The sequence below is a fragment of the Nannizzia gypsea genome, genomic scaffold, assembly GCF_000150975.2.
Source record: "Nannizzia gypsea CBS 118893 supercont1.3 genomic scaffold, whole genome shotgun sequence".
Lineage (NCBI taxonomy): Eukaryota > Fungi > Ascomycota > Eurotiomycetes > Onygenales > Arthrodermataceae > Nannizzia > Nannizzia gypsea.
This window is the reverse complement of record NW_003345199.1, coordinates 1,383,712-1,409,007: the sequence shown is the minus strand read 5'-3', so window position 1 is coordinate 1,409,007 and position 25,296 is coordinate 1,383,712. Positions and strand designations below refer to the sequence as shown.

Sequence of the window (25,296 nt, the reverse complement as noted above, 5' to 3'; positions counted from 1 at the left end):
AGAGCCATCCAGTGATAGAGAACAAACGGGAAGAAACTCACGATGGACGTCAGCCTGCCTCCAAAACCCGCAGTGTACCTCCTACTGGTATCCCTGCCAACCCTGATCCTATGCGAGGTCAATTCAATATACATCGGCCACTTTCTCGGCAAACCAATCTCGTCCCTCGCCTTTCTCTCCGGGGCCATCTACTTAACCCTCCATGAACCCTCTCCCTACCGCAACTTCATCACCTGGGGCCTCTTCTTCTCTCTAATCGGAGATATCCTCCTTATACCCTCTCGAAGCGAATACGCCAAAGACACAAAACCCACCCCCAGAACCGCCAACAAGCCCATTGCCGAGAAAGAAGTCTCCATATCAGCGTCATTCCAGGCTGGAATCGGTGCTTTCGCTGCAGCTCACATAGCGTATATCCTTGCCTTTCTGGAAGATACGCAAAGTATATCGTGGCCTGTCTTCGCGAGCGTGGCGGTAGCCTCGTTGCTTGCCGCGAGATGGTTGGGGGTTCTATACCCGAAGCCAGGTAGCGAGCTGGAGGCGAGTGGTGGCTTGCTTATGAGGTCGAATGTATTGGGTTTGTCTGTGCCAGATGATATGCGGCATTTGGTATGTGTGTATACGCTGATTATCAGCTGTATGGTTGCTTCTGCTGTTTCGACGGTACCGGTGTTGCAGCTTCCGACTAGCATGTCGATGCAGAGCCAGAGAACTTTGGGAGCGGTGATGTTTGTGATCAGTGATATCTTTGTTGCTAAGGATGCGTTTAGCAAGAAGCGTGTTGATAAGGGAGGGTATTTTTGGCTGCAGTGTTCTCTTGGATGGGGGCTGTATTTTTGGGGCCAGATGGTTCTAGCTGGAACCCTGAACGGTGTATAGATAGATTATCTATGTGGGGTTCTATTTGATTAATTCATTAGAGGGGGTTATGCTACTTATGAATTGGGGTTCATATATCAACTGGCTTAAAAGTAGTACAAATATCAAGCATTATTATCATTATTGACATGGCATTAAACAAGATGAGAAAAAAATAGAAGAATAGTCTATCTACAGGAAGATGGAATTGAATGGTAAGCGAAAGGGGAAGAAAGGGGTCGTACTAAACAGTCAAAACATTATCGTGTGCTTTTATGATGTCTCTTGAACACAAACCTGGTGCCAATATTATGTAACGATATATCAAGAAGTAAATAAATATGGCAAATTCAAGAAAAATAGGCGAGGAGTAGATGATCTGCGGATTAGAGAGCGTAAGTTGTTCGTGGTAAGAGAGAGAGAGAAAGAGAGAGAGCGAGGCTAGGTTAAGCGAGAGTAAAATCGTGTGTAATGAAAGAAAGAATTGAACAGGGGCTAAGGAAGGTAAAGGTCATCGGCATTAAATATTAGAGAATGGTATCGAATAGCGGTCGATGTTGATGTAGATTCCTTTTGTTTCAGGAAATCCCAAATACTTTTTTCAGTTTTGGAAATCTCCCTTTTTTCTCACGTCGGGAAACCTCCGTCCGTAATGAGGAGAGGTGCACATCTGATATCGCTGATGCAGTCGAGTTATCATCTGTGCCACGCCTCGAGGGCCGGAAACGAGATGTCCAGAGAGGTTTTTCGGTTCTGGCCGGGCTTGATGGGCTGTTTGAGATGGACGTTGCATTGGTAAGTGGTGTATTGTTCTGTGCTGCCACACTATCTGCTGTCCGAGGGCGAGCGTTTGAGTCCTTGCCATTAGTGATGTCTTGCATTGGTAACACTGTCGGCCTTCTTGTCTCTGTTGTGCTGGGTGAGGATTGCAAAGAGGATGCAGTGTGCCCGTTTGAACGAAGAGGCCAGGAATCAGCAGCGGGTCGATGGACCAGTTTGCTAGCTCGTTTCTGAAGTTTAGGTGATATTACTTGCCAATCACTTCCCGAACGCTCCAATACACGTCCATTGATGGCGGTGGTAGTTGTGGATCGAGAATAGTCTTCCTGTGGCAGAGCCGGGGAAGTAATGCTAGCTTTGTCCAGGCCCAGCCTTGGTTGTTCGAATGCTGTGTCAGGTTTTCGTAATATTGACTCTCTATTACGTATCTTATGCTTTGGCAGGTGAAGACGCCAAAGAAAACTCCTGTGCTTCACATTGAATTCAGGGAGTTGCTCAGCGCCCGGTATGGCAGAGACTGCAGCTGAATGTTCAATGTCTCTAGGAGCCATTAACCTTGCTACAGCAGCAGCGACGGCCGGATCTTGAATATTCCTCGTGTCAATCTTATTCGACTTATTCGACTTCTTCCGCCTCAAAACATTCTTTGTAGTTTCGTACTCGGAACTATCGTCAAGATCGGTCGAGTCCCCGTCTGCTTCATTTTTTCTTTTGGGTATACCACGGACCGGTCTTAGTTTAATAGCGCCAGCTTCATCATCACTAGAATCTTCGTATCTAGATTTGAACGGCTGCTGCTTTGATGACGATCCGTTTGTCCTCATGGATTTTCCTCGGCCGGTGAACGCAGAGAATCTCGAGGTATTGGCGCCTGTAGGTTGACGCAGTGTGGTTCGCATCATTGGACGGCTATCGCTAGAAGAAAACGGTCGGTGGTTTAGTGAATAGTCAAATGGCTTTGGCGGCAGGCCACCGTCCGATAGAACTTCCATGCCATGGTCAGGGCCATTGGCTCTCATCGTTCGTCGTAGAGTATAGCGCCCGGTTGAGCGGAGTCTCTTAGGCCGTTTGAAACTGCTTGATGAGTCGCTTGCGTTTGACATTGTTCGCTGGGGACGATTGGTAGGAGCAGTTCTTCCATTTGTCTTGACAGGCTTCTTTCCACTAGATGCGTTGGATTCTAGGATTGGGCGAAGAGCGGGTGCGTGACGGTTGAACTGCCCAAAAGAGCCAGCATTTGAGTTCGTATAAGTCGAAGCTACAGGTGGCCTTGTCAGATTCTCCTCGAATAGAGGTTTCCCAGTTGTATTAATTGGATCAGCTGTAGACGGAACTTCACGGCGACTTTCCTCCTCCTCGGTAGTGCCTTCAGGTTGGTGTTGATGAGTAGACTGCGACTGCATTTCTGGAGCAATATCAAAAGATGCAGGAGATTCCACCGAACCGTTTGACTTGTCCTTTTGGTCACTTGCTTGAGGCAGGGAATGCATGGTAATTGGCGACTGCGGCTCCGGCTCCGGCACGGATGTTACCGATCTATCGACAATCGCGTCAATAGAGCCAAACCTATCGCCCTCCATGTCTGAAAGGTCTTCATAGGCATCGCTATAGACACTATTCCCTGAATCAGAATCATCATCTTGCACCTCGCGGCTCTGAGGATTGGCATCATTTGCCGAGAAATATGGGTTATTTCCTTGCGGGCTTTCATCATTGGGCATCTCAGGGGATGATTGTCTGGAGTGCGCGATCTCCTCCATGCCTGGTGTAGCGGGCTGAATAATTATCGCGGGAGTCGGTTTTAGGTTGTTTGCCGCCTCCGTCTGGCGAGGTGGTGAAGCTCCGTTAACCTGGTTAGTCGTGTTCCTTGACGCAGATATATCCCTTAAGCTATCGAGGCGTGGAGGAAAATCGCGTAGGTCTGCACCTTCATCGCTTGAACTGTCGTCTGATAGCGAGCTGTAGCCGGTGCCTTCTAGTGATGTCACTTCAGGTGGCAGTGGTAAGTTGGGGTTTGCATCATGTTTGCTCTGGTTTCTTCCACTAGTGGTAGAAACGACCTCACCAATTCCATGGTCAGCAGAGGAAGAAGATAGGCCCAGTGCAGGGTTTGGATCGGTCTCGATATCTCTTGATCGCGACGGCTTGCGACCTCGTATGCTGCCAAATGAGGGCAGGGCAGGACGTGGAGTGAAGAACAGCTCGAAGTCATTCGAATCATCGCCATTGAGTTTTGATCGAATGAGACTGTCGCTCCACGGCCGAGATGTAGTATACGCCCGTGGGCTTGAAGTTAGAGACTCTGGCGAAGTAGGAGGGCTGGTGCCGTGGCCTATGACTTCTGTCTCGTCTTCAAAGCTGACTTTAGGATGTCTCTTTTTAGAGCCCGCCCTTGAGCCATCGTCAGAGACCAGGGAGGTACCCTCGGACGTCTCACTGCCTGGTTGTCCCGGTTGATAAGCCGGTCTCTCGGGGCGAATCGCTGGGGAAGAGTTGGGCGTTGATTTCAGGGCAGGCTTAGCTGGGGAAAGCGATCTTGGGGGAGGGATGTGTAAATGTTTCTCCGAGTCTGGTATTTCTAGATGCTCGGAGAAGCGTGTGAGCCGATTTGGACTGACGGAATGAGGTCTGATATGGAGAACGTCCAGAGGAGGCGGAGCAGCAAGCCCCTGAACCTGGGACTGTGAATGTCGTTTCTCCTGGTTTTTGATCTGCTGGACGGGTGGCGGTTCTCTCAGTCTGATAGGTTCCACTGACTGACGCTGTTTGGTGATATGTAAGCTTGAGTGGCGGTTTAGAGGTTGCTTGTTAGGCTGTTCATCCTCGGCTTCTTCCTGGAGCTCTAGGACTGTCGATGGCCTTCTGGCAAGGATAGGTGGTGGTGATGATGCATGACGTATGTCATCATCGTTATCTGTTTGTGTCCCATCATTATGAGTAGATGGAGGTTTAGCAGCAACCTCCTTTACTGCCTGCTTGTTGTCTGTTTGCTGTCTACCGGGTGGAGACGATGGTGTTTCATCGAAGGAATCGTCCGCAACCTGTGTGGCTTGATCAACCAGGGTTGGTCGAGACTCTGACAACGGTGGCTTGTTTGACGTAGGCGGCTTATCTGTCGAGGGAGCCGCTGTAGAAGGTACATGCGCTTGTTCAGCAGAGACCTTTTGATGCTGATGCTGCTGTGCTCTCGGAGAAGACGGTCGATTTCTCCTCGGCGAATCTAGCGACGCAATTGATAGCCGGGGCGAGTTCGGCCTGTTCATCGGATAGGAGAAATTAATCGAGTTCCTACTTCCACCCCTTTCATGATCGGACAGCCCCAAAGACAAATTGGACACTGACCGTGCCCTGCGTCCTGCTGTTGCAGCAGCAGCCGCGGCCCCGTTAGACGCTGGTATCCCATGAGCGCCTGGTAGCTCCGAGTTTCTAGGCCGTTGCGGAGGAGAGGCCGCATATCCGCGTGGTAGAGGGGGAACTGGTATGATATCACTTAAATTCGACGTAGCACTACCGCCTCGCGCAGGTGATTGGTCCCTGAACGTCCTGGCAGTCATGGACCCAGAGCTGCGAACCCTTCGAAGGCCTCCATTCTTGTCATCTGGGAGGGTGTTCCCTGCTGGACCGCTGATGGATGAGGTAGACCGCTTCCTGCGCAGCATACGCTTGGTCTGGACATCTCTGACGGGTATTGGAGGGGGCGTATGGCTTCGAAGGGCTGCTGCTGCGGCGGAGGAGGATAGGTTGGGAGTTGGATGCTGGGAGGCTCGAAACGCCTGGAGAGCCGCAGTTTGCGCAGAGGGCGAGGGATTGGTATTTAGAGGCTATTCCAGTGTTAGCAATCATGGTATCTTTCTTATTGTTATAAATAAGGCTGGAAAGGAGTTGGTTGTTGTGGTTGTGGTTGCGTTGGTGATGATGATGAAACCGGGATACTGACAGCATGGCGGACGCTCTTCTTGCGACGGAACATTGCTAGACTGTTCGACACGGAGGATTCATCAAGAGAAGCAAAGACGGCGAGCCCAGCTTCTCCCCGGCCCCAGAGATATGATGATAGCTAGCTGACACTCGGAGAATTCGCAGGTGTTGGTGTTGATCTCTGGTGGCCAAGTTGGATCTGTAACCGGGCGACGCAAGGAAGAGCTATCGATAGCTGGGCTAGCTTCGCCCTGGAGACGCTAGTTATTGAGAAAAAGGACAGACGGCCGGGCCTCGCTTGGCTATTAACAGAGAAAAGACATGTAGACTAAATAATACAAGAAGACGAAGAAGAAGAAGAAGAAGAAGAGCGTGGCCGGGTCGCTGAGTTGGTGATGGTCGTGGTTGGCAGTTTTTGATTCTCGTAGTTTTTTTAGGTGCAGAGTTGAAACGCTCAGAAAGTTGGATTTCTTTGCTTTGGCTTTACTTTCTTTCGCCTTTTCCTCTGCACCGAAAAAGAAACACCACCAACGGCGCACGCAGCGCAGGTTTCAACGGCGCGAAGAAGAAGCAGAGGGAGAAGAGAAGCAGAAGAAAAAAGAGAGACTCTGGCTGATCCATGGTACAGGCCTGCGGGTAGACCTGGTTGGTAGCTTTCTAACCTCCGGCCTTACTGCTGCTTTCCCGCCGGTTTTCCCTTCCGTGATCCATGGCTCAGCTCAGGCATAACAAGTCAGGATGAAGAAGAAGAACCAAGTCGCAGTGCAAGTTTGCTATCTGAGCGTGTAGATACGAAGAAAAGCTGACTCGCAGGCCGGAACTTCGCCGATAGAAAAGATGATATATCTGAACCTGAGGACTGTCGGACTACTGTGACGTTGAAGATACCTGCTATACCATACCACCCGCCGGATACTTGCATACACCCACCCACATCACATATACATACATATATATACGTATACGTGCATACACCAAGCAATGGCCGTCCAGCTTCCTCCTCTTCCGCTGCCGGAAGGCGTAACCTCTAGACAGATCGACACGGCACCGCGGGGCATATCATTCCATATACTCGAGGCAGGATACTCGGCTGCGCTTGACCGGCCGCTGATACTGTTGCTGCACGGGTTTCCGGAGCTGGCGTACTCATGGCGCAAGGTGATGCCGCTGTTGGCTGCAGGAGGGTACTATGTGGTTGCGCCGGACCAGCGAGGATTCGGACGGACGACAGGCTGGGACACGAGAGACTACGATAACGTCGACCTAAGGGACTTTGCCGTGACGAATCTCGTACGGGATATGGTTGTGCTGGTGCATGCATTGGGCTATAAGAGCGTCGAGTGTATCGTGGGACACGACTTTGGCGCCGTGGTAGCAGGATACAGTGCCCTTGCGAGACCAGACTTCTTCAAACGAGTTGCCTTTATGAACCATCCGTTTGTGGGGGCGCGAGAGCTGTCCGGGAAAGCCGAGGGCGGTGGTGCAGCCGATGACGACGATATACATCGGGATCTGGCTGCGTTGAACAGAAAACATTACAAGTGGTACTACTCTACACGGCAGGCGAACGGTGACATGACGAGGCCTGCTCAGGGACTGCACGAGTTTCTGCGAGGATACTTCTACCTCAAGAGCGCTACGTGGTTGCTGAACAAGCCGGTTGAGCTTCAGGCCTGGACGGCGGCTGAGCTGGCCAAAATGCCGGATTACTACGTCATGCCGCTGTATGCCTCCATGCCAGAAGCCGTAGCCTTCAGCGTGGCTCTAGAAACACCGCTGCCCGTGCAGGAGTCACGCTGCTGGCTACCGGATGACGAACTGGCGGTATACGTGGGCGAGTTCGCTCGTACGGGTTTCCAGGGCGGGCTGAACTGGTACCGTGTGGCCACGAACTCGAGTCCCGATTTCAAACGGGATCTGGACATCTTTGCAGGGCGGAAGATCGACTGTCCTTGTCTGTATATTGGAGGTGCAAGGGACTGGGGCACGTACCAGGTTCCCGGAGCCATTGAGAAGCTGGCCAACAGCGTGTGTGAGGATTTCTGTGAAGTGATAGTTGATGATGCTGGACATTGGTTGGCGCAGGAGAAGCCGCAGGAAGTAGTTGATGCTCTTGCGGCGTTTATACACTGGCAGTAGTAACGGGACTAATTCTGATGCAGTGAGGCGGATGTACCAGAGAGGATATATACATACCTACATACATACATATACTACCATCTAATAATCATCAATAGACCAATCAATCCATAATCAAATAGATATATAATATGATAGTTTTTAGAAACCATCCAATGCATTATTTAGCTTCATGATGTCGGCGTTAATCAACCCCGGAAAACAGATATGGATATCCAGACATCCAGACATTTGAACGATGCCAAACCAGACGACAGCAGAGCATATATCGAGTAAGAGAAAGAGAGCTAGAAACAGATCGAGCACGGGGGGTATAAAATACAACAAACGACAAACATTAGACAAAAACAAAAAAGACGAAATCAATTAACTCCGTCGCATAAGGGACTTTCTTTTTCATCCGTCAGTGCTCGACTGCATTACAGCATGATGCTAAAGTAGTATCCAGCGAGGAGGAGAGGCATGACTCCCAACGCGGTAAATACAGCAGTGACATGAGCTGCATTGGTAGGCTTGTCGGGGATAGCGTAGATGGTGCTGGAGGTGATGTTGGTCGAGTTGAAGCAGTTTTCGGGTGTGACTGGCTCGACGTCCTCTGGTTCCGCGAAGGTGATGTCGACGCACTAGCAAACAAAACGAACAATTAGCTAAAAGAAAGAACAACACTGGCCCAGTTTTAAAAGAGTAGAACGTACGTTGTATAGCACAGCGCCGTGACGGGCAGCCTCGACGACCTGGATGGTAGCGTTGTCGCCTACGTTGACGCTGATGTTGGCAGGGAGTGGGACCTGGGGCAGACAGAAGGTGCCTGGGTACGGGGCGACGGTTGGGCCGGTGATCTGGAAGGGCGGAACCATGGGCAGACTCATGTTAAGGGGAGTCGTGCCCAGGCCCAGGTTGAGGTAGATGAGCGCCGTCTTGTGGCCTGGGAACCAGCCGGGCTGGAAGGAGATCGCACCGCCCTTGAGCGGCCATTTCGTCCTGTTCGTGCTGGTTACTGTGCCGCCGCCTAGATAGAGAACGACGTTAGTTTAGATCATAATAATAAGAAGAAGAAGGAGAAGGAGAAGGAGAAGTAGAAGAGCGTACATGGGTAGATCCATTGCATGCCGTATGGATATAGGAGTTCAGAGGAGTTTGATCTGATGGCTACGCCGGCGCCGTTGGTCTCGTCGACGGTCCCGTTGCTGTGCAGGTTGTTCTCTCTCCATCCTGGGTAGACGATGACCGTGTGTCCCTTTGCAGCGATGGTCGCAAAGGCGAGAGTCAAGAGGACTCCGACAAAGGGGCCTAGCGAGAAGTGCATCCTCATGGTGTCTTGTGGAAGTGGGTGGATGTCTTTTGATCTTTTGATAGAGGCGGATTAGATGGTGAAGGCTGAAGTCAACTGCAACGACGACGACGACTGAGACGAAGAGGAGAGCGAGATAGGTTTGTATAACTTTGTCTAGCCGCCGGCCTCAGTCGAGATGAAGACACAAGTGGTTAAATAAAGAAGCAGGACGAGGGCCTCAGGGTCATGCAGGCGGTCGCAGCGGCACGGTCGAGGGTCAACCACTGCTCTCTTTCTTTCTCTGGGGGCGGCGGGCACGAAGAAAGTGACCTGCGACAGGGATGGAAGAGACAAAATCTACCATCTACCATATAAACCAGCTGCAGACTGGGAGAAGTGATATTCTGCTCCTGTCCTTGTCACAGCCAATCGCACCGGCCTAACCGTCTCGCTGGGACTGTTGGGCGGTTAAACGATGTGATGAACTCGCCCCTTGTCCAGCATCTCACTCTTGCTGCATATTCTCCCTCTGCCCTCTCCCTCTCTCTCTGCTTTCTCTCTAGCATTTCCGCTTCTCTTCCTTCACTTCTGGCTCCTGCGCACATCCCTGTCTCCCGTCAAAGACCATCCTGAGCCTCTGATTCGCCCGCTGCAAGGATCCGGGTGTGACTGGCACAGGCGAAGCTGCAGCATCTCAACTCAGCATCACAGCCCTCCGCAGCGTCAACCTCGCTTCCTATTCGCCAGGGCAGATCATCGTCGAAGCGCCCCCAATTAAGTCAATCAGTCAGTCATGTTCTTACTTCAGAGCAGAGTAAGAGGCTAACTTTGCTTCTTCTGCCTCGGTCTGGTCTCGTCCTTTTGCTGAAGCTGCTGATGAGCTGCTCTCCGCGGCCCGGACGTACGGAGAGACCGACAGACAGACAGAGAAGCGAGAGGCAGACACCGAGAAATAAGAGAGAGCCCTCGAATATCCGTCGTTACTCAACCAGCCTCAGGAGCCAAGTCGTGGAGTTACTATCTTGGAGCTCGACGGCTGTGGAGAGAGAGAGAGAAAACTGCCTATGCTCAGAGTTAGCGCCGTGGTGGAGCATTCGAGAGGAAGCAAGAATAGACACTGGCTGACTGGCTGGCTGGCTGGCTTGATGGCTGTGCGATGCCGGCAAGGGGACAAGCAGGCAAGGGGTAAAGGCAGGGCGGATGCAGGGACTCGATAGTAATAGTAAAATAAGCAGGCTCTTACTCGGTCGCAGGTCTCGTCGTTAATAATCATCGCCATCATTCAATCATGAAGTCTGGATGCCTGTTTGGGGTCGGAAGTCGTCGATATTTATATCAACCAACCAACTACCATGACAGTCGCAGAAGTCGAGAAGAATAAAAGGCGGCTCCAGTCTTGCAGTCCGTCTTATATAACTATATATATGTACAAGAGAGAGACTGAAGATGAGGCATTTTGCTGTCAACAAAGAGAGTCGCTAGTTGGTCTTTCTCCTTAGCACGAGATAGTCGATAGTACGAAGTGTACTTGACTTACGAAGCAGAGAGGAGGCTCGAGTCTGCCGCTTCTCTGTGACCGACATCAAGAGCATCCTCTCTCTACTCCATATCTCTCTACCTCCTCCCGTATCCATCTTAACGTCTCCATCTTAGCATCTCCATGTCTTGTCTTTCATCTTCCATCGTCATCCTTAGCCAAGCGCTTCACCGTCCTCGTCGGCATCTCGAGGCCTCCGCAGGATCCGTCGCCGTCTCTCACCGACAGCAGCCCGTATGCGGATGAAGTATGGAGCAAAAGTACTCCATAACTCAGTTGACCACTCCATTATACTTACTTCAACCGCTCCATAGCGGCCTGTAGGCAAGTAACAAGTACTTAACGTCCATCTGACACAAGCGAGATCAGCCACCGTCTCGTCTCGTCTCGTCTCGTCCTGTCTTCTTGTCTCGTACACTTCAAACCAGCGTCTCCGTAAACCCACCCCCCGTCATCGTCATCGCTCATCATCCCATCGTCATCCCATCTTCATCGGGCCATCGTCATCCCTCGCGGGTATTTCGGGTATCTGCCTATCACTTCTCCTTCCTTTAGCTGCATCCAGTTTAACCGCAGCAGATCCCGACACCTCGAACGCTTGACTCTTTCTCGCTTTGGCTTAGTGTGGCCCATGTCAACTCAACTTAACTAACCCAACTTAACTTCAGTCAGTTGTATTAACTAGCGGCTTTTTTGGTACATATGTACCTCCAGAGCAAGTCTTAACGGGCGCCCGCGGGGAGAAACTTCGAAAACTTCCTCTCATCCATAACCAGAGCCATGTCCCATGTTCCCTGTCCCTTGTCGATGATGAGCCATGGGGCATAAAAATATTCCTTGTATATATCCCCTGTCCAGTATCGCATATCGCATATCCCATATCCCATGCCCATGCCCATGTCCATGTCCCATCTCCATCTCCCATCCCGTCCGCCCATCCACTACAGCATTAATCAGACTGAAGTATCTGCATGGAATGTTCGTTGGCATCTAGCGTGGGAGTTCCCCCTCCCCCCTCGAGGGAAGTTTAGCTTGTCCGTGGATAGCTTGTCGAGTTACCAGAGTTCAACTTGCCTCCCTTGGCAGCGTTCATGCTCGTGTTATCCTGTGCGTGTTCCTGGAGTCTGATAGCCTGTAGCCTGTTGCCTGCTTCTCGCGTGGTGGACATGCTTCATGGCTTGTTCGAGAGGGTTAAGCAAGAAAGCGTCCAGGTTGAAGGGATCTTCCCTGGCGTCGGGATGATGCCATCAAGTACGAAGCCGTTTAGATGTATAGATGTATGTAGATGTATGTAGATATCAACCTTGGAGGTGATGGCGATGGCAAAGGGAGAGGAGGCTTTGACTAGGCCGGAAGAGGAACTCCACACAACATCGTTATTTTGACCTCAGCGATAGAAACATGCACAGGCGATAAATTATCTTAGGTAACGACGACGACGAGATGCCTCGGTCAAGGAGCAAGAAGAAGACGGCTCTTCCGCGCAGACGAGTGGCCGTCCAAGACGAGGATGGCTGGACTCACATCACCAACACCAGACAAGTCACTTCTACCGCAACTGCGACTGCTACTTCTACTACTACAGACCAGCTGCTACCAGCAGAGATACCAGACGGGCTGACGCTGAGCCAGCTCCGCGCGCAGTTCGAGTCGCACCGACAAAAGTGGCTGGCCTCGCAGACCTGGAAGACCATCACATCTACCAACATCGACAAAGCTATCAACAAAGATATCACGATAGACAAGTTCGTCTGCATCGCCCTCGGAAGCCCCAGCGGTTTTCTCCGCGGCGGGCTTATCGACCGTCGAGCCGTCTCGCTCTTCCAGCTGGCAGCTTTCACGTCTCTGATCGAGTACCTCAGTCGCAACAGCAACAGCAACAACACCCGTAAGTCACAAGTCAAGCTCAAGCTCAAGCCCGGCTTTTTCTTCTTTTCTTGTCTGTCTCGCTTTCTCTCTCGCTTTCGCATCGCATCGCAAATCTCTTTTTTTCTCCAATTTCCCAATTGCCAATTTCCAATTTCCCATGTCTACCCGGGCTAGGCTAGGCAGGTAGTTAGTTGGCTCAGTCTGTTATTAAAGATTAAAGATTAAAAAAGAGCGCGCGTGTGAATGTGCATGTGTGTGCGTGTATCTCTCCGTACGGATATACTGGTGTGGCGATACGTAAGATTAACGGATTACTTATCCCCCACTCTCCCGTACAGGTCATCACGATGAAGACGAGCACGAGGACGACGCCGCGGATGATGATGATACCAAGAGAAGCAGAAGGGCGTATCGGTGTTATGCTCAGGATCCGGTTTTCAACAGGCTGGATGTAGAGCTGCTCGCCTCGTTGGGAGTGGAAGTGGTGCAGCGCGAGGCCTTTGGCATGGTGGATGAGCAGACGGTCCTCTTTGGGCCGGGCATGGAGAGACGGCATCTTGTCGAGCTGCTGGCCAGACGGCCGGTGGTTTTCTTCGGTGGGCCGTTAGAGGGGCCTTCTACTTCTTCTTCTACTACTACTTCGTGAGTGTTTCTATCATTTCTACTCGAAGTGATGTACTGATGGTGTTGGTAGAGATGTGATTGAGGACTTCAAGGAGAAGCACCAGTCAGTGCGTCTGCCGGATTTTGAACCGAACACGGCGCCGTTTTGGGGGACGAGTATCTTCTGGCGAGACAGTCATCCTGCGATATGAAGTGAAGGTACATAACTTGCTCTTACGGGCGAAATCCTCCGTACAGAGAGGCGTACATACATACATGCATACCCACCTGCTGGTCTGGTCAGGTCATTTTACATTCATACAGTCATATATACATACACACGTATATGTATAATGCCGTTTTGATGCGCACTGGGACCCTTTTTTCGACATTATCTGCTATCTGCCAATCAAGCCTGCGGACCGAGGACAGGCATGGAACGGACTCCGAAAGCAAAAAAAAGAAAGGAAAAAAAGAAGGAAGACAGTTTGAGTCAAGGGCCCTATATCGCCCCTTATTATTGCATATTTTATATTATCTGCCTCTTTTTTTTCATTTCACACTTTACAATTTTATGTGCTCCATACTCGATGGAAAAGAAAGTGGATGGAGCCGTTCGGTCGCGGGATTTGAGAATCATTTGAGCCCGCTTTCGATCCTCCTCCCCCTCCTCACTTCATCTCATCTACCAGTCAGGTTGCAGGGGTGAGCTTTTTGCTTGGTCTGGCCTGACCTTGACTTGCCTTGACTTGAGTTGGACCTTGACGTGGATCTTGGGCCAGTGGCCAGTCCGTGTCCAGTCAATCAATCTCCAGTCTCTAGTCTCCATTGTTCGCCACGTTTAAACTGCCGTGCATCATCCAACAGAAGAGAACAGAACAAGAATATGAAAATGAACATGAACGGCATGAACGTCATGAGCAGCATGAACAGCTGAATGGAACAAACAAAAAGGAACGAATGCAGCCAACAGTTCAGATCGAGCTGAGGCACTGGCGAATCACCATGCTCGACTGCATGCTGTCTCGACGTTGGTTTGATACATCTACTTCGCATCGCCAACCATCCAACAAGTAAGAAGTTGACTTCTCCAACTTCTGGCTCCAACTTCTGGATAGCGCGACGGCGACTGTGCTTCCACTTCGTCGGTTCTTATGTACCTGATATACTTGCTTTGCGCTGCTTACTTCCCTGTCCTGCCTTGTCGATGGCGAGGGCGAGGGCGAGGGCGAGATCCCTTCACTAGCCATCCTTACCTCTGTCAAGCTTCCCTCCTGAGGCTCTCCCCATCCCAGCCAGTGGATCTTGAGAAGGGTTCCTCCATCACCAAACATACTTCAGTTATCCAACCTCAAGGCCACCACCAACCTTTGTAGTAGTAGTGGTGGTGGTGGTAGTCGTCTTCCTTATCAACCAGTAACCGTCCAGCATCCAACATTTCTCCTTATCCCTTAACTGCCATCTCGCTACTCCGTACTTCCTATCAGCTCTCCTGAGACTAGTTAGCTAGGCAGTTATGTGTTATCTGTTCATTTCCGAACTCCTATCCCTCCCTCCATCCATCCATCCAACCCTGTACCCCCTAATATCCATGGCCATGGCCTGTCACGCCAGGCCAGGCTCCTCCCGCCCGCCTCGCATCCATCCCCCATCCCATCCCCATCCCAATCCCCATCTCTATCTCCATCGCATCGCATCGCATCCCAACCCATCCCATCAGCCACAGGGGAAAGAGAAACAAAAAGGAAAAAAAAATTAAAGGGCTGGTCGATTCCTTGCGAGTCTGGAGAAAGCTCAGGGATGCTTCAACCACATCAACAACCAAACCAACCTCTTACCATCGACCACTTACCTCCCAACTAATCTGCAGATTATGTATGTTTATTGCGTATTATTGTATGCAGTGCATCCGTCCTGCTGCCGTTTCTTCCTGACTCGACCTGCACCTTTCCTCACTTTCGTCCAACGTCCACTTCTTCCCCACCGTTTTCGTACCACAGCCGCTACTACTAATGACCAGCCGGCAAAAAGCCATAGTGGAAAAAAAGGACGAAACTTCCGGAAGTATTATTATTCTCCCCCCTAAGAATCACACTAAGCATGAACCACCACTAGCTAGTTTAACGTAAGTACTTATTCTCGTTACATCGGAGAGCGAAGAAGAAAAGAAGCAAAAAGAGACGAAGGGGGAAGAAAAAGGAAGAAGAAATCAAGAAGAAGCAAAGAGGAGCGAGTCGGGTCGGTCAAGGGGGATAAACAAGTTAAGCATAAGCATAAGTAAGTGTAAGTATCCGTACAGGCAAGTACGTACCTAACTAACTCACCTAACCAGACTATCCGAAAGCGGCTTCGCTTAGAGGACTAGCAGCAGCGAGATGAAGTAACTAACTACGTAATGGATGAGAGAGAATGAAGAAGAGAAAGTTGCAAAGAAAAGAAAAGAAGAGCGAAATAAAGGGGGGGCTCGTACAGGACAGCCAGGCAGTGCGACGCAGGCTGAGATCGATACGAGGGACAGCATGGACGTACATGTGTTAGTTGCTCTTCCTAGGTAAGTCGGGAGAGGGAGGATAGCATAACTGACTGGGCATAAAAGTAAGAGTAAGTAAACACAACACAACATGCACTAGTAAGCTGCGGGTGGACGGGAGTGGCCTGCGGAAGAAGGAAGGAAAAACGAGAGAGAGATGCATGAAGACGAAGAGGATGGACAGGTCGGTTACAGAGCAGTTGAAGGTGAATGTGAAGGTGATGATACATACATACATTGAGTATATGCGGGCTGTTAACTCTATCAGGCGATTTGAGGCGAAGCATGAAGAAGAAAAGAAAGGAAAAAAGCAGGACGTACATACACCTACATACATACGTACATACATACAGAGAGGCAGATGTCGACGGAGAGAAATTACATTATTATTATTATTATTATTACATATTACATATTACATATTATGTATGTATGTTGTATGTATGTATGTATATGCAGGCTAGGAGGGTGTGGTGAGGTGTGGTTGGTGGGCTGCTAGCTGTGTGTGAGTGTGTGTGTTGCTCGGGAGAGTGAATAGCCGATGGGCTGAAGGGTGTCACGAAGAGGGAGGAAAAAAAACCGCCTATCGAATGGGAGGTTTGGCAGGTTAGTTGGTTAGTTACACAGTGGACGACGCATGAAGCATAGACACAGAGAGAGACAAGAACAAGAGGTGAGCGGAATGCAGAGCCGGTTTGAAGTGTGTCTGAAGTGTCTGAAGTGTCAAAAGTCAAGTGTCAAGTGAGTGTCAAGTGTCAACTCATGTAAGTGACAGTGGAAGTGGACGAAAGAGGAAAAAGAAAAAAGAGCAAATCTTACCGACGGGCACATCTCATCAGCAGCATGAGCATCAACCACTAACTACCATCAGAAATCATCATCTCAACCAGCGAAATTATCCTGATCCTGATCCTGATCCCATCCCCACTCGAAGGACCGGGTATTTTTAAGTAAAGTCGAAAGGTAGAAAGGCAGAGAGTAATGCGGGGACTCGCCCGAGTATCTCTTACTAAGTCAGTAATATAACTCTCCAGTTAAGTAAGTCCTTAAGTAAGTATGTAAGAGAAGGAGAAGAAGGTGAAACATCCTGGAGAGAGGCAGCGCTTATCAGACGGTGGTATAGAGCGAGCAGGGCCTAGCAGGGATAGAGCGGGAAGACAAGGAGCTGAGCGGGTTCGAAGGTGATGTTCGACGCTAGCCGGTGAGTGCTTCTTGCTGTTACTTTTGCTGCTGCTGCGTCTTTGCTTCTTCCATGATACGAGCAAGGGGAGGGATACGAAACAAGCATCGTGCCTGTCTGGGAGCTCGGGCAAGGGAAGTCAGAAGTCAGAAGTCAGAAGTTACTTAGGCGTAGGTATATGATAAGTGTGAGAGGGTAAGAGTAGGGGACAAGGGAGCTCGCTTAGGGATGGGCGGCGGGCGGATGGAGGTGGAGAGTGGGAGAGTGGAGAGTGGAGAGAGGGAGGGAGAGTTAGTTTTAGTCAGGTTAGTTAAAAAGCAGTTAAAGAGTGGTAAAGTAGGAGTAAAGGTGGGTGTGGTGGACCGAAAAGACGAGCGAGAGGAGACAGAAGTGGTTCCTCTTGGTGAGGGAAGAGAAGGTTGACTGGGTTGGCATTACATAAGGAACTCTTTGCATGATCGGCGCTGGGTTGAGATGCTATAGCAGATGAAGTAAGAGACGAAGTAGTAGTAGTAGTAGTAGAAGTAGAAGTAGCAAGAGAAGAGAGAGGGAGGAAAGTGGGAGATGAGGGAGATGGGGGAGATGGGGAGATGGCTCTTCTTTCCCTTTTCTCTCTTACCCCTCACTTCATCTTTCCTCTTTTGCTATTTCCCTTTTTTTCTCTCTCAACTGCTGACTCTTCGTCTTTCTCTCCTTCCTTTACTGTCTTCTTTCCATCGTGACTTCCTCGACTTCGACTTCGACTCTCTTTTTTTTGACTTTTGACTTTTCTGGCCTGACGGTTTTAAACTTTCACTGTCTGCTTCTGGAAGAGTGGGACCCTCGGGAGCTCTAACCTGAAGAGGAAGCATCTCCTTGTTTGCCAAGACATGTCGCCAAGCGTGGGGGAAGTCGGATTAGGAAGGAGGGTTAGAGCAGTAGAAGCAGGAGAAGACGAAAAGAGACGAGAAGACGAGGAGAGGAGAAGACGAAGAGATGCCTAAAGGGGAAGATATGAGCAGATAAGAGCATTATAGAAGATGCCATTCAGAAGAAGAAGTAGTAGAAAACATAGAAGTAGAAGATAGTAAAGAGTAGAACAAGTAAGGTAAAGAGAAAGAGTAAAGAAGAGTAAAGCGTCGTTTTCGTATGTAAGTAAAATAAGCCAGAAAGTGAAAAAATAGAGGAAACGTAAAAAAAGCGAAAAAGCAACAACAACACGCAAAAAGCAAAGTGGCCCCTCTCCCTCTTCCCTACTCTCTCTCTCTCTCTCTTTACTTTTACGCTCTTCTCTTTTACTAACTTCTGCCTGTCTCACCCTTGCTTGCCTGCTCTAAACCATGACAACGCCTTTCTTCTAGATCTTCGGGGCGCGCGTTGATCCCCTTTTGACTTCCGAACCTTCTTCTTCCCTACTTACGCTCGTCTCTTACTTACTTCTCCTACTTCCATCTCTGCTTCTGCGACTTCGACCCCGTCTTGCTTTTTCCTGTCCTTATAAGCTCTCCCTCGTCTCTCCCCTCGTCACCCAGATACCCATCTCTCTATCTCTATACCTCGATACCATCTCTTTACCACACTCTTTACTCCATCTCTGTCGACCGCACTCTCTACTGTCGACTCCCTCTCCTCGACTCTATCCTCCACTCTACTCTATCATCATCAACTCAGCTGCAATGGCGACGGCGCACATGCAGCGGCCCTACCCGCCCATCTACCACCCAACCTCCTCCGTCGCCCAGCAGGACCAGCATGGCCGCTCGCTCTACGCCCAACCGCCCGCCCTCGGCATGTACGCCGCCGCTGCCTACCCGCAGTACTCGCCCATGAGCTCGCTGCCGCCCTACCAGCACCACCAGCAGCAACCACACCAGCAGCACCAGCCACCGCCGCCGCACCAGCAGCCACCACCACACCAGCAGCACCACCAGCAGCATCAGCAGCACCAGCAACACCAGCAGCACCAGCAGGCGCCGCCGCAGACACAGGGCATGATGATGAGCCCCGTCTCGGCGCCCATGCCCCAGCTGCAGCAGCAACACGCCCAGCACCCGCAGCAGCAGCAGCAGCAGTCCCAGGTCAGCCCGCGCATGAAGCTCGAGAGCAGGCCGCAGACATCTTCTTCTCCCACTACCAACTCCGGCGCTGCCCCCGGCCCCATCCCAGCCACTACTCCCCTGGTTGTGCGGCAAGACACCAACGGCGTGCAGTGGATAGCGTTCGAGTACTCGCGCGACCGCGTCAAGATGGAATACACCATCCGCTGCGACGTCGAGAACATCAACATCGAGACGCTGCCGCAGGACTTCAAGACCGAGAACTGCGTCTACCCGCGCGCCTGCTGCACCAAGGACCAGTACCGCGGCAACAGACTCGTCTACGAAACAGAGTGTAACGCAGTCGGATGGGCGCTGGCAGAGCTCAACCCGTGTCTGCGGGGGAAGCGAGGCCTCATCCAGCGGGCAGTCGACAGCTGGCGCAACTCGCACCAGGACCCCCGGCTGAGAAGTCGGCGAGTCAAGCGCATGGCGAAGGCCAACAACAGAAAGGCCGTGGCTCAGCATGCCTCGCATCTCAGCCAGCACCACCCGCAACAGCAGCAGCAGGCTCAACCACAGCAACCGCTGCCTGGGCTACCGCCGCATCAGCCGCATGGAGCGCACCAGGACGGCCATGCAGAGGACGTTAACGTTAGCGGTATGTTTCAGCAGATGTAACCTTCACTTTTCTTCACTTTCTTCATAACTTCATCTACTTCATCTTCTCTTGTGATTATTTTATGCTGTTGGTTTTTATGTGCCATGTATGCTGGAGCGGGCCGGACAGGAGTGCTTGGACTTGGGAGCTGGCTAGGGAAAAGGTCTTCTTGTTTCTTTTATTCGTCTTCTTCTACATCTTCTACCTGTCTATGATTGACTATCGATTGAGTGATTGTATTGAGCTGTGTACTTATCAGCCGAATTCCCATTCATCTATATACCCATACATCCATCAACTCATCCATCATCATCATTCCATTCCATCTCAACTCCATCATCCTTGTCTTTGTCTCTCCCCTGTCCGCGCCACCCCTGTCCCTGCCCCTGTCCATGTCCATGCCCTTGCCCATCCCCAACCATACCATGTCTACCGAAGCACGCATGCCAGTAACCCATGCTAACTCACCCCCCTAGCCCAGTACCGCCAACAACAGCAACAACAACAGCAACAACCAACATACACCGATAGACCATCTCACGTCTTCAGCGGCACAGGCACCGGCAACGGCAACGGCACATACCCATACCCCGCCGCCTCGACAGCAACATCATCCGACAAACGCCATCCAGACGATGACGTCGTGCAGGCCCAGCACCCTCAGCAGCAATTCAAAGAGCTACCGGAGGGCAAGAGACGGAAGTTCATTCTCGTCGAAGACCCGCAGCGCTCATGTCGAGTCCGTGTCAAAGTCATGCTGGACCAGGTCGATATGAAAGAGATACCTGATTCGTACCGTAAGGCTAACTCGGTGTTCCCGCGCACTTACGTACCGGTTCACTCCCCCTTTGCCCACCAGCGTCGAAAGGGGGATCGGTTCATGGACGAGGACGATGAGGCTGCGCCTGCTGGACGGGTGGTGGCGGGCAGTAAAGACGATGCTGCCAGCGAAGATGTGACGGCTGGTAGGACGGGGGTGCCGTTGTCTATGCTGGAGGGCGAAGAGGTGATGGTTCCGAGGCTTACGGGGGTGAAGAAGGCGAGAGAGGAGCTGCTTAATGATATGGGCTATCGGATGAGTTGGGGACAGAGCAGAGTCTTTGCGGGACGGATGCTCTTCCTGCAGCGATCAAGTGAGTTTTCTTCTGCTTCTTTTACTTCTACTTTACATGTATGCTGACTTCTTCTAGTGGACGCGTATCGGAATAAGATGAGGAACAGCATGTTGACTGCTGGCCACGAGACGAGCGAGATAGCGCCTTACTTCGAGACGCGCGTGGGTAAAAGGAGATGGCTTGAGAGAGGCCGCAAGCCCGCAGACGTCAAGGACAAGGACGTCGCTGCTGCTGCTGCTTCTCCCCCTGCGGTGCTCACTTCTGCCTCGTCACGGAGCGCAGAGGAAGTCGAGTAGTTGCACTTCTTACTTCTTGCTTGATGAGATGATAATGTCTTTCCTATGTGTCTATGTCTATGTCCCTTTTCTTCTCTGTCTATCTTCTATGGCCGTTTGTATCCTTGTGTATGTATGTATGCTAAAAGCCGGGTTTTTTGGGCGGTTTACTCCTTCTCGTCTACTCATGAATCCATGTTGATGACTTCATCTCTTCTTCATCTCTTCTTCATCTTATCTTCTTCATACTCATCTTATTATCTCTTCTTATTCACCTTATACATCTCATGTTATCTCTTGTCTCTGTTTCATCTCTTCCCCGGAGTCTCACATCTCATCTCATCTTACTCTCTGTCTCATCGCGGTGATCACGATCTTCGCCCCCTCGGCGTTTGACCCTTCACGACTCCTCCTCGACCCATCCATCCACTTTATATCGTATGTTGTATATAGGTGTAGAGTCCTTGGTATAGTCTTAGCTGTATAGCCCCGTCATCCTGCGCTGTTGTCAGGCCGACCTCTGCCCATCCCCAAGTAAACACTAACGTCAACCCGCGATCTTCTACTGGTCAAGCTGCGCAGCTCGCGCTAGTTCAAGACATCTCGCTTCTCGCTTGCTTCAGCCTCCTTTTTCTGTCTCTCTCTCCGTCCTCCGCTCGAGTTATATCTTTCAGCCTCTGTCTCTCCTTTTCATCGTCTTCTCCATCTGCTTCTTCTCATCTCATCTCGGATCGCCGTGGTCGTGTTTCAGCGCTGCTCCTGGCTTCAACGCCCCAATTTCAGGTTTCCTCTCGCCCCCCCTGGCTGGTCTCGTCCTCTTCTCCTTAGGTAAGAGACGGACTGGGACTTGACAGCGCAGCGCACGGCGATCGCTCCCTCGATACGAGCGAAAAAAACACACCACACGGCGAAAAGGCTGACCGCAATTGCTGACACCAGTGGTCGCCGTCTCATCGTCAAACATCTGGATAAGGGCCGGGCCGCGTCGACCGTCCGAACCGTGAGAAGCTGCTTGATATGTGACGAACAGGAACAGGAACAGGAACAGGAACAGACAGGAACAGGACGATATCAGACGGAACGGATCAGGACAGGAACAGGAAGAGGAACAGGAACCAAACAGACAGGAACACAGACAGATATAAACAAACAAATGCAGCCCTATCGACCGGCTTATCGAAACCCTTCGCCCGATCCTGATCAGGACCTCGCCATGTTACCTCCCCAGAACAACTACTACTCGCCCGTCAACCCCAGCCACCACCAGCTCCCACCGCAGCACCAGCAGCAGCGACAGCCTCATCCCCATGACGACCCTTACTACTCCGACCGAGACTACGTACCGCACCACCCGGGCCAGTCGGACGTCACGACCGGCGCAGACAACTACGGCCATGGGGCTGCGGGAGGAGGCATGACGGGCCTTGCTTCCGGCGTCGCCGCTTACCCGGGACAGTCTCGTCGACACCTCCATGACTCGCGTGCCTACGAGGAGATGGGATACCAGGAGACCATGGGCGGGAACTATGAGCCGGCTGGATATGACCATGGCTATCAGTATCAGCAGCAGCAGCAGCAGCAGCAGCCTCCTCATCACGCCAACAGCATGAACAACGGCAACTATGGCAACAACAACTATGGCAATAACAACTATGGTAACGACAGGTATAATGCGTACCAGGAGAATGCTAATGCTGGCCCCGCGAGATACCACTATGAAGACCCGTACAGGAGAGACGAGTCCAGCCTGGGCGCCGTACACCCGGAATCCATCAACCCACATGATATAGTCGACGATGGAGACGACGGCTTCATGCCTGAACCCAAGAGACGCTCCATCCTCAGCATCGGCCATAACTCAAGCCACAACAACCTCTATGCCGGCGCCGTCCCTGTAGCCGGTGCGTCGGGTTCCCTGCCCGGATCGGGCTCTCGCAGTCCCGCCGGTGGTGCCAGTTCCAGTGGTAATATCGGCGGCAACAGCAGCAGGGCAGATGCACCGCTATACAACCTCGCGACAGGCGAGAAGAAGGTCTTTGCAGACGAAGAGCGCTCGCGGAAGAAGCGGCTCTGGATCATCGGCATTATAGTTGCCCTGGTCATAGCTGGTGCTATAGCCGGTGGTGTCACAGCAGGCATCCTCGCCAATAAGGCTGCCAGCTCCGACCCAAACAGACCCGGCCACTCGGGCTCAGACGACGACAGCAATGGCGACCTTGGCAAGGACTCGAAAGAGATCAAGGCCCTGCAGAGCAACGACCTGCACAAGGTCTTCCCGGGCATGGACTACACTCCCTGGGGAACACAGTACCCTCTCTGTCTCAAGTACCCGCCCAGCCAGAACAACGTCACCCGCGACATCGCCGTGCTCTCCCAGCTCACCAACACCGTCCGTCTGTACGGCACAGACTGCAACCAGACCGAGATGGTCCTGCATGCCTTTAAGCGTCTCGAGCTTCCGCAGATGAAGCTCTGGCTAGGTGTCTGGATAGATACCAACACCACCACCAACGACCGCCAGATCGAGCAGCTCTACAAGATCCTCGAAAACACTCCCGACAAATCAGTCTTCAAGGGCGTCATCGTCGGAAACGAAGTGCTGTACCGTGGCAAAAACGACCCCTCAACAATCACCCAGCTGATGGGCTATATCAAGGGCGTCAAGGACGAGCTCTCAAAGCTTAACCTTAAGCTCCCCATCGCCACGTCCGATCTAGGAGACGCATGGACTCAGCCGCTCACCAAGATAGTCGATGTAGTTATGTCCAACGTCCATCCGTTTTTCGCGGGCGTTACTTCCGCCCAGGGAACGGGCTGGGCATGGTCGTTCTGGACGGAACACGACGTCGTGCTGACGAAGGGAACAGACAAGAAACAGATCATTTCTGAAATCGGATGGCCTAGTGGTGGAGGCAATAACTGTGGCATGGATAAGTGTCCTGATTCCACCTCGGGTTCGGTAGCTAGCGTTAAGGATTTGAATATCTTCATGGACCATTGGGTCTGTGAGGCCTTGAGTAATGGCACAGACTACTTCTGGTATGGCACACTTTCTTCTTTCCTTTCCAATGCTTTTACTAACAGTGCACAGGTTCGAGGCCTTCGATGAGCCGTGGAAAGTCAGGTATAATGAACCCGGCAAGGAATGGGAAGATAAATGGGGTCTCATGGATCCCGGCCGGGTTCTTAAGCCTGGTATCAAGATTCCCGACTGCGGCGGCAAGACGATCAACTAACCTCACCTCCATTCGCTTCTTTTATCTTTTCGATATATACGCGCCTTTTTACTCTTCGATATACCTTTTCTTTCAGCCATATATACCGCCATATATACCGTTCAGCCAACCAGCTAGGCTAGCTAGCTCACGTCCCCCCGCGTTCGAGCACCAGCGCACTTCTTCCTTCCTGTTCATTCTACCTTTCTACCATTTACATCTTTACACCTTTTATTGATTTGATGTTGACACACGCATTATGTAAATACCTTCTCTCTCCCTCTTCTCTTTCCACTTACCCGCAGATCCAGATCCAGCTCTTTTCTTTTTTGCTCGCCCGATCGACCCCGTGGCAGACGACGGATAAGCTACTCAACCAGCACGAGTAAGCGACTGACACCCGCATAAGCATGCACGTACATATATATACACATACACATACATACAGTTCCCGCCGCGCGACGCCCCGCTCGCTGCCTTGGTCTTATCTTTTCTTTGCCCTGCCTTGTTTTTCTTTTTCACCCACATGTTCGATCAGTTATACTTTCTTTTCCGCTTTGACGTCGTTGCAGGCTTAGGCTTTTGCTTTTGCTGCTTGCTTTTTCGAGTGGCTTTTTTGCCCGCTTTTGCGTTGCTTTGTTTTTTGGACGCCTGTCAGCGTTTTCTTTTGAGAGGGAAGCTTTGCTTTGCTTTACTTTGTTTTGCTTTGCTTTGCTCCGTTTTGCTTTTGTTGGATTGTGTTTGTAGCATGGATGTTTTGTATATAGTTGTGTTTTTGGAGTAGCTAGCTTATGGCTTGATCGATCGGCCGGATAACCTAGATATATATACTTGACTTACTTCATTTCTGCCTATGATGTGATTGGTTTGTAGCGATACCGTGCTAGCCTCCACGGCTATGCATTTGTATCTAGAGCGTTAAACGAAGAAGTAGATAGTGCTCGTTGTGCTTTCGGGATTTAGCTCGGAGAATGACTAGGTTTGGTGCAAAGGTATGGGACAATAATAAAGCTCAGCGAAATAGCTGTTATTCCCCCGATACATTGATATATCGAATCTCTTGCATCCCCGCTAAGAGACAGTATCTAGTTATATAGATATGAGCGTTTGTTGTTGTTGACGTCGGTGGTCAAATTTAACTTGCAGCGTGCTTAGTAACAACTAGAAGCAAAGTACATCCGCCCCACATCCCGCTTATTGCAGTATCAAATGCCGACGTCAATGTTGATTCTCAAACAAAAAGATACGCTACACTTTTTGAAAGGGCCGTCAGCTACCTAGTCAGCATCTCATAGTAAAGATAAACCTATCAAATTAAAAAGGTACCA

At 51.0% G+C, this 25,296-nt stretch overlaps 8 protein-coding genes across 8 annotated transcripts; 5 read left to right on the top strand and 3 right to left on the bottom strand.

Moving 5' to 3' along the window:
• Positions 1-42: 42 nt before the first annotated feature.
• MGYG_03940 (YhhN domain-containing protein) lies at positions 43-879 on the top strand (the record flags this gene model as incomplete). Its single annotated transcript, XM_003173721.1, has 1 exon — positions 43-879. The coding sequence occupies one exon, from the start codon at positions 43-45 to the stop codon at positions 877-879; it is 837 nt and encodes a 278-aa protein (XP_003173769.1).
• Positions 880-1,436: 557 nt separating this feature from the next.
• Positions 1,437-5,608, bottom strand: MGYG_03939 (hypothetical protein; the record flags this gene model as incomplete). The annotated part of the gene is made up of 2 exons (XM_003173720.1): positions 1,437-5,459; positions 5,576-5,608. 2 exons carry the CDS (start codon positions 5,606-5,608, stop codon positions 1,437-1,439), a joined length of 4,056 nt encoding a protein of 1,351 aa, XP_003173768.1.
• Positions 5,609-6,537: 929 nt separating this feature from the next.
• Positions 6,538-7,695, top strand: MGYG_03938 (epoxide hydrolase; the record flags this gene model as incomplete). The annotated part of the gene is made up of 1 exon (XM_003173719.1): positions 6,538-7,695. The coding sequence occupies one exon, from the start codon at positions 6,538-6,540 to the stop codon at positions 7,693-7,695; it is 1,158 nt and encodes a 385-aa protein (XP_003173767.1).
• A 419-nt stretch (positions 7,696-8,114) lies between these two features.
• Positions 8,115-9,007, bottom strand: MGYG_03937 (hypothetical protein; the record flags this gene model as incomplete). Its single annotated transcript, XM_003173718.1, has 3 exons — positions 8,115-8,318; positions 8,391-8,704; positions 8,785-9,007. The coding sequence occupies 3 exons, from the start codon at positions 9,005-9,007 to the stop codon at positions 8,115-8,117; spliced, it is 741 nt and encodes a 246-aa protein (XP_003173766.1).
• Positions 9,008-11,948: 2,941 nt separating this feature from the next.
• On the top strand, positions 11,949-13,189 carry MGYG_03936 (hypothetical protein; the record flags this gene model as incomplete). Its single annotated transcript, XM_003173717.1, has 3 exons — positions 11,949-12,393; positions 12,713-13,016; positions 13,069-13,189. The coding sequence occupies 3 exons, from the start codon at positions 11,949-11,951 to the stop codon at positions 13,187-13,189; spliced, it is 870 nt and encodes a 289-aa protein (XP_003173765.1).
• Positions 13,190-14,318: 1,129 nt separating this feature from the next.
• MGYG_03935 (hypothetical protein) lies at positions 14,319-14,689 on the bottom strand (the record flags this gene model as incomplete). The annotated part of the gene is made up of 2 exons (XM_003173716.1): positions 14,319-14,457; positions 14,550-14,689. The coding sequence occupies 2 exons, from the start codon at positions 14,687-14,689 to the stop codon at positions 14,319-14,321; spliced, it is 279 nt and encodes a 92-aa protein (XP_003173764.1).
• A 3,653-nt stretch (positions 14,690-18,342) lies between these two features.
• On the top strand, positions 18,343-20,774 carry MGYG_03934 (hypothetical protein; the record flags this gene model as incomplete). Its single annotated transcript, XM_003173715.1, has 3 exons — positions 18,343-19,363; positions 19,840-20,496; positions 20,554-20,774. The coding sequence occupies 3 exons, from the start codon at positions 18,343-18,345 to the stop codon at positions 20,772-20,774; spliced, it is 1,899 nt and encodes a 632-aa protein (XP_003173763.1).
• Positions 20,775-21,906: 1,132 nt separating this feature from the next.
• MGYG_03933 (endo-beta-1,3-glucanase) lies at positions 21,907-23,989 on the top strand (the record flags this gene model as incomplete). The annotated part of the gene is made up of 2 exons (XM_003173714.1): positions 21,907-23,792; positions 23,845-23,989. 2 exons carry the CDS (start codon positions 21,907-21,909, stop codon positions 23,987-23,989), a joined length of 2,031 nt encoding a protein of 676 aa, XP_003173762.1.
• Positions 23,990-25,296: the final 1,307 nt, after the last annotated feature.